Consider the following 10,022-nt stretch of genomic DNA (forward strand, 5'->3'; position numbering starts at 1 on the left):
CTTGTTAGTAGATAAAAGTTTCTTTCATCTCGTCACCACAACAGGCGCTTCATGTGTGACTTGGCAGATGAACTTCCTGTTGTAGCCCCAGAGGGATTTGTGTCCCGGGATCAAACCTGGGAGCTTCTGCTTATTAGGATAATGAGTAAAGCACTATGGAGCTGCCTCATGTTTTAGTAGGTACCTTCATATAATTGGCACATTAGATTAGTTAAATGGAGAGGACTGACAGGCTGTTGATGTTCAAGCTGCACAGATCCCGACAGTGCAGACAAACCTCCACGTCTGTGGTCTGCAGGCTCAGGCTGATAATAACAGCAGGTTCTGCTGTTTTATTAAAGATTAAATGTGATATGAAGCAGTTCCCAGTCTCTGTGCAGCTGCTCTTATTGCTTCAGGTCCTTCAGGTCTCGCTGCAGAAACACGTGTTTGCATAACGACTGAGAAAAACAGCTGTTCTCCGGACTCTGGACAATACTCGACTAAACGCACAGTTATTGTCTGTAAATAAAGCTTTTCACAAATATTTAAATGAGTTGGTTTGAGTCATGTTTGCTTTTTCTTACTGTGGAGTTTGACTCGGGTGCATGTTTGTCTTAATTTGGTGGAGCTACATGTTTTATGAACGGTGGTTTTGGTTGATCTTGAGGAGACTGACGGATGACCGGCGTGTGTCTTTGCAGACATGGCGTTGCTCCATCAGAGTCGAGGCTCACCCAGACTCGTCCTGGTGGTGGTTTGTGTCGCTCTGCTGCTCGACAATATGCTGCTCACTGTGGTCGGTGAGTAACCGGCGCACACTCCACGAAACGACGCATCACAAAGACCAAATACCAGATTGTGAAAAATCTCTTTATACCACACCACGGGGACTCTTATAGCTCGAACTCCAGCCCTGTGTTTAGCCTGTCTTTGTTTACATTTTGCTGAACTATCTTCATAAAAACTGTCTTCAGATGTCATTGTTCCTGCAGTTTAGTCACAGATTTGTGTGCATCGATCGCTGGTGTGGTAGGACTTGACTTAAGTGGCCAAAGAAGTGCAGGAGACTGATGCTGTCCAGCATAGCGAGTGATTTATTCACCATTTTGTGACCCAAACAATATTTACAAAGAAATAAAAAAGAAACTCAACTCTTTAATTAACTCAGTTCAAATAAACATAACTGAATCTGAATCAACAGAAATTAAGGTCAGACTGCACAAAGCTACACTGACCTGAACCTCTCTCCTCAAACACCCGAGTTCTTCTGCTTAAATCGTCCACTTAACCAAACACTTTCTCCTCTGGACTATTTCACTCAGTAGGTAAGATGAACATGATCATATTCAAACGTCTGCTACTCCTCTTTACTCGCAACATAAACTCTGTGGTGGAATCAATACATATTCAATAAATCTATTCCTCCATAAACCCTCTAAAATCAACTTGATTAAATTATAAGAGTTCTTCCCCTTCTGCACTTGGTCTCCTCCTGTGACCTCAGATGAACCCAGAAGCTATAAAGCAGGAAGTAAAACTACATTTCCTCCTTTTGTTTCTGGAAGACATGTAGGTAAGGTAAGTCTAAACAATACAAATTAACAGTTGAAATAAAGAACATGTTAACTTAACAAACTTGTAGGGATTGATTTAAACCAAGATGTTATATAATCTGTAAAAGTGCAAAACATAAACCCGGGATAGTAGATGTTTGCCTGTTGCAGACGACATGTGAAATATGGTTCAATCAAAACAAGAATGTTAACTACGAATATGGACAAATGGTCCTCTCAGCCACTCTGTCACAGCTGGACTCTTTCAACACTGAAGAGAAAGTAAAAACAGATCGGTTTATGCAGGTGGACAGGTGTGACTGATTACCGTCACACTGAGGATTTTCAGGGAAGGTGTGCAGCTAAGAGAATAAGAGAGGACAGTAACACTTCTAAAATCCCTGAAAGAAGAACTCAAAGGATGGAGCTGCAGCCTGAATAATAATCTGTCCACATACTTTTGGCCGTGCAGCGTCTGAGCCGATTTGTGACGCAGCCGGAAACCTCGAGGTCGACGCCGTCGTTAGCTGTTAGACTCTGCAGAGGACACACACACACACACACACACACACACACACACACACACACACACACACACACACACACACACACACACACCACCTCCTGACCTGGACCTTTACAGTGGGCTTGTATCTGCTCTCCTTTTTTCTCCGCTCAGATTGAATCTTCTTCTTCTTCGGTGTTCTTTCATCCTCATGTTTTGTCTGCACAGCTTTAAATAATTAAACATCCAGTAGGAGCTGTCTCAGATGGAGGACCACATGTTGTTGTTGTTACTGATTACAGTTACTGCCTGCTCTGAATGATCTGTCTCCGTCCTGTAGTACCGATCATCCCAACATTCCTCTACGCCATCGAGCATCCGAGTCCAGAGCCACAGACCGCCCAGCCCTCCCTGCTCCCTCTGCGCGGCCTCGATGCATCACGTCTGGGCACTGCACCCTCACGGCCCCCCTCCTCTGCCTTCAGCCTCCAGACCTCCAGACAGACCTCCCAGCGCCTCCACCTGCCTCGGCCCAGTACCGGTGCACCGGTCCAGGTTACAGGGCCGACCCTATCGGCTCTGGTGTCCCTGTTTGATAACTCGACCTTCAGCCTGACTGACGCGAGCGCCGGCACCGAACCGGCGGACCGGACCTCAGTGACCGCAGATGTGCAGGGCAACGAGACCGAAGTAGGTGGAGACCACCGATACCTGACCAGCTCATCACTTCATGATCAATAATCTATCAGCTCTGGTTCCTACTGTTCCCCTCTGTTTCCTTTCTCTTTCCTTATTTTGTTTTCTCGTTTCCTTTCTTTTGTCTCCTCCTCCTCCTCCTTGCTCTCTCTGCCCATTTCCTCACTTCTCTCTAAACCTTATTTCACTTCCTTGTTTTGGCTTGTTTCACACATTTCCTTTCCTTAGGGCTCTTCCTGTCTTCAGGACAGTTTGTTTCTGGAAGAAGAAAATGTTCGAGTTGGTTTGTTGTTTGCTTCTAAAGCTATCATCCAGCTGCTCGTCAACCCCTTCGTTGGTCCACTGACTAACAGGTAATATTATAATTAGCAGTAATAGTAGTATTGAAAGAGAACATGCAGACAGGCTGAACCCTCTTGTTCTGAAACTGAAGAATGTTTTTCTGTCTGCAGGATCGGGTATCACATCCCCATGTTTGCTGGTTTCATCATCATGTTTGTGTCAACCATCAGTAAGATGTTACACACACACACACACACACACACACACACACACACACACACACACACACACACACACACAAACACACACAAACACAGGTGTGTTTTCTCTGAAGTGTGTAATCCTGTGTGTCTCTGTCAGTGTTTGCCTTCTCAGGGACGTACGCTCTGCTGTTCGTCGCTCGCTCTCTGCAGGGGATCGGCTCGTCCTTCTCCTCAGTGGCAGGTCGGCACAGAACACCTGAAGCAGCAGACAGTGTTTAACAGCACCTGTACATACACCTGTAGTCTCACCTGTACTCTCACTCATATGTTAAGTGAAGCAACCTCTTGAGGTCATGTGACTAAACTGTTAAATGTGGCCTTGGCGCCGGAGAGTTCTCCCTGATCTAAAGGTGTGAACAGATGCGTTCGTGTTCAGGTGCTGGATGATGACATCATGTCTTCGTGTCATGCAGGTCTGGGCATGCTGGCCAGCGTGTACACGGATGATGAGGAGAGAGGCATCGCGATGGGCGTGGCACTGGGAGGACTGGCTATGGGAGTCCTGAGTGAGTCACAAACTCAAAAAAAGTGTCGCTACAAACCACGCGAGAACGTTCAGTCTGCTGATTGGCCGCGGCGACAGAAGTGGTGTATGAACGAGTCGCCCACCTGGAGAGTTTAGTTTCACAGCTCGCTGTTTGTCCACTCTCCCAGAATATGAAGCACACCTGGCTACAGGAAGCAGCTTAGCTCAGACTTGCAGCATACACCTGGTACCTGTGTCTGATCCAGGTTGCATCACGTTCACGCCATAAACTAACTGCTTCCCCAAAGGGTCTGGGCACAGCTGATTGGTCCACAGCCGAGTGTCACTGCTGCACAAATGAACTGGATGTTCACTGAATGTTGATTTGTCAGGTTTACATGATGCTGTTGTTTTAGCTCTTCATATAGTTTGTGTGTTGTGTTTCAGTCGGAGCGCCTTTCGGCAGCGTGATGTATGACTTTGTGGGGAAGAGCGCCCCCTTCCTGATCCTGGCCTTCCTGGCTGTGTTCGATGGAGGTAAACCTGGAGACGAGGCTGGTCCTAATGCAGGATGATGATGATGGGTGGAGCCCCTGTGGCGTCAGCACGTTTAGCTTTTTTTTGTTGTTTTAATGCCATCGTCATCCTGATTTACCGGAGCCGCCCTCGTGTGGCCGTTAGAGGAACTGCAGCTTTTTCAGCACATTAAATCAAACACATTAAACACAGCGTGGTGTCCTTTTCATAAAATATGATCCCCTTCGACGAGACCAAATTGAAGTAAACAGGATGATGAGCTGCAGTTCAAAGTTCACAAATGTCCGGCTGACGTCACGGTGACCACGGCTTTGTTTAGACCAACCAAGGTCGCCAGCATCACTCCAGATTTTGTGTGTGTGTGTTGCAGCGTTGCAGTTGTGCATCCTGCAGCCTTCAAAGATCTCTCCTGGGGTGAGTACACTTTGAAATCCTCTCATCTGTTTATCGTGTCGAATGTCCCATTGTTCAATCGGGAAGGTCAAATGTAAATATGAGACGCATTTCGTTGGAAGCATTAAAATAATCAAACTTTAACATCTTATTATTGATTGAAATAATTCAGAGCTTCATTATCAGATGATGAGTCAGTGTAACGATGTGTTCCTCCTAACAGCGTCATCAGGAAGAAGGAATCACAGACACAGAGTAAGCTGGGAACCATTAAAAAACTGTCAAAGTTTGAGCCAAAAGTGGAGAAAATTGGGGAAAACGTCTGGAACCAGTGGGAAGAAGTAAAAGGAGGAAACTGAACTCTTCTAGATCAACATGTTTCATGCACGTTAATCTAGATGTTCTGAAATTATAAGGACAGTAAAAAAAATTTTGATCCCAAAACATTGATTCTGTTCATCTGGATGTAGCGTTACATCCAGATGAACAGAATCAATGTTTTGGGATTTCCTTATCTGGATGACTGAACATCAGACATAAACATGTTTGACTTTTTCCTGGTTTCAGTGTCGCGTTTTTATTTCAAAACTGAAACAAATAAAAGGCAAAAACTGGGGGAAAAAACCCCCCAAACAAACCCAGAAACAAATGAAACAAAAACTTTGTGATGAAATCTGACAAACATTAAGAAATTTTCCACTGATTAAAATTTTCAGTGACTTAAATTTTTCAAAATAAAACATGTCGGCCGGTTTGTGAGCTAATCTGAAGCTATTATACGGATCAAAAACATCTGTTTAAAGAGCCGATGGTTCTTCTGTGCCTGTTTGAATCGCAGCTGTTCTGGGTTCTCGTTGGTTCTGCATGTTGTCCAGCTTCAGCTCATGGTTTTATGGTTTCAGAGTGTGGAGGGAACGCCGTTACTCACCCTGCTGAAGGATCCGTACATCCTCGTCAGTGCAGGTGAGGCGACTTCACCAGGTTTGTTTAGTAAAAACTGAACGTCTGCAGGTACGAGCAAATGTTCACATTAACATTTGTTTCTGCTCCACGTCTGTGCATGAAGGAGCAGCAGCAGGTGTGAAAAGTCCTGATCGTGTTGTGACTCGTGTAAATCTCTGTGCGTCTGCAGGGTCTCTGTGCTTCGCCAACATGGGCGTGGCCATCCTGGAGCCCACTCTGCCCATCTGGATGATGCAGACGATGTGCTCCCCGAAATGGCAGCTGGGTACGTTTTTCTGCTCGGGTCTGTTTGTGCCGACGCTGTAACGCTTTTCCCCGAGCTGCTGCCGTCACAGTTGATTCTGATGGTGGGTCACGGCTGGGGTCACTGTGAGGGTCGGCCGGGCGCAGATGCTTTTCACTGGACGTCCAGCCCGGCTGTTTCTGCTCTGACTTCACCACAGAAGCTCAAAAATGAGGTTTTCTGAAGGTGACCCAGGAGTTTCCAACATGAAGGCCACACTGAGCGTGCTCCTCAGTGTGTTCTGCGGTCATTGAGGTCGTTCTCCGTGAAGTCGCCCCCGGGGTGAGACGTTCAGCGCAGACTTTGACGTCATTCGTGAGAAACAGCCTGAGCTGGCCCGAAGAGCCAGCACCATCTTCCCTCAGCACCAGTCTGTCTCAGCTCGGTCTCTCCGTGACTTCCCTCACATCCACTCAGCAGATATCCAGTTGAGGACTCGCTGGTTGGAGACATTAAAGGAGCTACCAGGACTTTGAGGAGCAGTTGCAGAACTGAGGTCTTTGTGACTGCACCTCATACGTTGACCCTAACAGGTGTGTGCTGTGTTGCAGGTATTGCCTTCCTCCCTGCCAGCGTGTCCTACCTGATAGGAACAAACCTGTTTGGTGTTCTGGCCAATAAGATGGGACGGTGAGTACTTCTGCATCTGACCACAAGAGAGGGTTTCTCAGGGTCAGGGGTCAGCCTCGGTCTGCAGAGACGTGAAACCTCTGCACAGGGTGAAGTATCAGACCTGGTGCTTAGACACCTTCAGACTCTGAGTGAGAGCTGACCTGGCAGAGCGTGTGTCAGCACCAATAAAACACTTTCATCATAAGAAACGTTATCCCGGCTCTGTTCAGAGGAGCGTTTCAAAGTGTTTCACAGGGATTAATGAGGCAAAGGAAAACCATATCGGAGCTGATCAGCACCTCAGAGATTAAGCTTACTTCTCCGGTTTTTAAGCTTTACATTGATCCGATCCTGCTGACAGATCCCTCGGTCCACACCACGTTTCCTGGGAATCTGTCCAGCGGCTAAATCAGCAGATTAGCAGATTAACTCTTCAGATCCAGTTCAGACCTGACGCTGAAGCTTTCTGGTAAACCAGCAGCTGTAAGAGGCTGATGTCTGTTTGTGTGTCTCCAGGTGGCTGTGCTCCATGCTAGGGATGTTTATCGTTGGCATCAGTCTGCTGTGTGTGAGTACGACATCATCTCTTTGTTTATCCATCTTCCTATGATTCATCATCATCTGTCAGTCATCGATCCTTTCATCCACCCAAACACCAAACAGTAACCCATCCGTCCAGCATTGGTTAATGTGGATCTGTGCAGCAGTGGGAGCAGGCGCTCCTCCTGACGCTCCGTCTGAACCCGGGGAGCCTCCCAGGAACCTGGTTTCCCAAAATAAGCTGGCATGCAGAGAAGAGCAGATTACATATTAGAGCCTCAAAGCTTCGAATGTTCCCATCGGGTGCTCTGTAAACTCTTCGTCTTCCACCGTGCACGCAGCATGAGCTTTCATAGATGACGAGTCCGTTTCTACCATCCACACCTGAGCGCACTTTTACTTTATTAGCCAGGTTACCTGTGCTGACGAGGATGCTGCCCAAACTAGCCCACCCTGCAGTGTTAGCTCCATCACCTCACTTTAAGAAGGTCCTGAGGTCAAATCCACCAGCTTCCTCCCACAGCCCAACGACCTCCCTGTTAGGATAATTAGTGGTTCTAAATGGATCACAGGTGTGAATGATCACCTCTGCTCTGACCTGTACACCTGGAACAGGCCTGAGAACCACCTGTGAACCTGATCTAAGCAGGATATAAACTGATGTTCATGTTCTGGGAAAGCCAACAGAACCCTCACTTCCTGTCATCCAACTAATCAGCATGATGAAAAGAGCCTTCATGTCAGGAAGCACACCTCGCGTTAAGCGTGATGTAACTGCGATGTTCCCTGTGTGTGTTTCAGGTTCCCTTTGCCACCAGTATCTACGGCCTGATTGGACCAAACGGCGGTCTGGGATTCGCGATAGGTGACGTGTGAAATGTGTAACGGCATGTTGGGTCTGCACATCTGCAGTGTTTTTACTGAAACCATGAAATCAGTGACACCCTCTCACCTGTCCTGTGGTGCTTCAGGTATGGTGGACTCCTCCATGATGGCCATTATGGGCTACCTGGTTGATATCCGCCACGCCTCCGTCTACGGCAGCGTCTACGCCATCGCTGACGTGGCGCTGTGCATGGGCTTCGCCATAGGTACCACACTCACATTCGCACAGCAGAAAGGAAAAAGCCAATGATGATATTAAAATCTCCTCCTGTTGTTCCAGGGCCATCCACAGGTGGCGCTCTGGTCCAGGCCGTGGGCTTTCCCTGTCTCATGGTGTTCATCGGGGTCATCAACATCCTGTACGCGCCGCTCTGCTTCCTGTTGCGTAACCCTGCTGTCCGAGAGGAGAAAATGGTAAATAAAGCTCAGGGGTGGAGAAGAGAGTGCAGGCAGGGTGGAGCGGGTGGAGACGAGTGCAGTGAGATTGATTGGTATTCACTCCTGCATCGTGTGTGTGTGTGTGTGTGTGTGTGTGTGTGTGTGTGTGTGTGTGTTTGTTGCAGGCGATCATTGATCAGGAGTGTGTGATGCACAGGAAAAGCTACAACACAGAGAGCCGTGACTTTCCTCTGAGCGACTACAGCGAGGAGGAGGAGACGGAGGAGTGATGCGCACAAGCTCGCCAAAACGTCCACATCGTTATACGCCACCTTCGTGTCACCTTTGCACTTCCTGATCATCTAGTTGGGGGGGGGGCTGTCAGTGATGTTTAGTTTAACTCTGACTCATGCTAAGCTACTGTGAGCGATCAGAATCAGCCGATGGTGGTTGAAGCGATCTGGATGTGAATTTCAGAATCTGTGTTTGCTGTTCTTGTGTTTCCTCCCACCTGCAGTCAAAGTGTTGAAACTGTACCTGTGTCTGACCTCTGACCTGTGTCACCATTAAAACCTGCCCTAACCTGGAGAGCAGCTGCTCACCTGTGTGTGCTTACCTGTCCATCACAGTGTCAGGCTCACAGAACTGTGTGTGTGTGTGTGTGTGTGTGTGTGTGTGTGTGTGTGTGTGTGTGTGTGTTTGTGTTTGTTTTCATGCTTATCTTTCATTTCCTGACTTCTTGTTGCTCCTGAAAGGAACGCGGCGCTCCGTCAGCTGGAAAGGCAAACAGGAAGTGTCTGTGCAGCTCTCAGCACTTCACACGCAGCAGCGTTATCAGTGTCAGCTCAGATGTTTTGTAGTTCAGGCAGGAGGACATGCTGTCACTGTAAGCTGCTGACTCGGGTTCAGGACGTGTGTGGACCTCGAAGCCAAAGGTGAGGTCGGCCTGCTCGCTCCACCTTTTACCTGAAATCATCTCCACAGCTTCACTCTGACACGCTAAGCCTCAACGTTTCCTCACATTTCAACTCAAATCAGTGAAAGGAAGAATAATGTGGGGAGAGACGCCTCACTGCGTTACACTGCGCCCTCACAGGCTCGTGTGTGTGTAATTACATGCTGCGACAGCAGATCACAGCTGCTTCAAAACATTTCCTCCTGCTTTGAAATCTGAATAAACTCATGCAGAGCTGATCCCTGTGTGTGCGCGCTCATCAAAGGCGTGTTTGACTCTGTTTCTGATGTGGTCGTGCGTGTGTAAACAGGCAGGAAGTGCTTCACCTCGGTGTCTCTGACCCTGATTGATGGTAAATAACATAAGAAAACATTTCAAATGTGCTGCTAATGTCCCCACAAACACGCCGCGGCGTGCGCGGGTCTCTGATCGTCCCTCGTGCGCTGACATGCTTCCTCCTGAGAGTGAAGCGTGAGCTCACTGCAGTTATCTGAAACCTTTAATGACACTTCAGCTCGTTTAATGCGATGTTTCTGATGTTTCATTGAAACTAATCTGACATCTCATTAAGCACTTTAGCTTTTCCGGGCCCGCGTACGCTTCCAGCTTTCCCACCTGTGATTGTCATCACAGCTCAATCAGCCAATAAACATTTATTCCCTGTGAATGAACGACGGTACCTCCACACCGAGATCTGACTCCAGCAGGCCGTGGGCAGAGAGGTGTGTC

General features: G+C 47.8%; 1 protein-coding gene across 1 annotated transcript in view; it reads left to right on the forward strand.

Annotated features, from left to right (window-relative positions):
- The window catches only part of slc18a1 (solute carrier family 18 member A1), a 31,984-nt gene extending 23,058 nt beyond the window's left edge, over positions 1-8,926 (forward strand). Inside the window, exons 2-17 of the mRNA XM_026188655.2 lie at positions 684-782; positions 2,381-2,730; positions 2,965-3,089; positions 3,189-3,247; positions 3,379-3,462; positions 3,695-3,787; positions 4,195-4,284; positions 4,655-4,698; positions 5,580-5,640; positions 5,810-5,905; positions 6,475-6,553; positions 7,052-7,103; positions 7,877-7,940; positions 8,047-8,166; positions 8,241-8,374; positions 8,524-8,926. Of these exons, the coding sequence (XP_026044440.2) occupies positions 686-782; positions 2,381-2,730; positions 2,965-3,089; positions 3,189-3,247; positions 3,379-3,462; positions 3,695-3,787; positions 4,195-4,284; positions 4,655-4,698; positions 5,580-5,640; positions 5,810-5,905; positions 6,475-6,553; positions 7,052-7,103; positions 7,877-7,940; positions 8,047-8,166; positions 8,241-8,374; positions 8,524-8,628 (1,653 nt within the window). The 5' untranslated portion in view covers positions 684-685 and the 3' untranslated portion in view covers positions 8,629-8,926. The remainder of the gene's footprint in view (positions 1-683; positions 783-2,380; positions 2,731-2,964; positions 3,090-3,188; positions 3,248-3,378; positions 3,463-3,694; positions 3,788-4,194; positions 4,285-4,654; positions 4,699-5,579; positions 5,641-5,809; positions 5,906-6,474; positions 6,554-7,051; positions 7,104-7,876; positions 7,941-8,046; positions 8,167-8,240; positions 8,375-8,523) is intronic.
- Positions 8,927-10,022: the final 1,096 nt, after the last annotated feature.

Source organism: Astatotilapia calliptera, chromosome 12 (genome assembly GCF_964374335.1).
Source record: "Astatotilapia calliptera chromosome 12, fAstCal68.1, whole genome shotgun sequence".
Taxonomy (NCBI): domain Eukaryota; kingdom Metazoa; phylum Chordata; class Actinopteri; order Cichliformes; family Cichlidae; genus Astatotilapia; species Astatotilapia calliptera.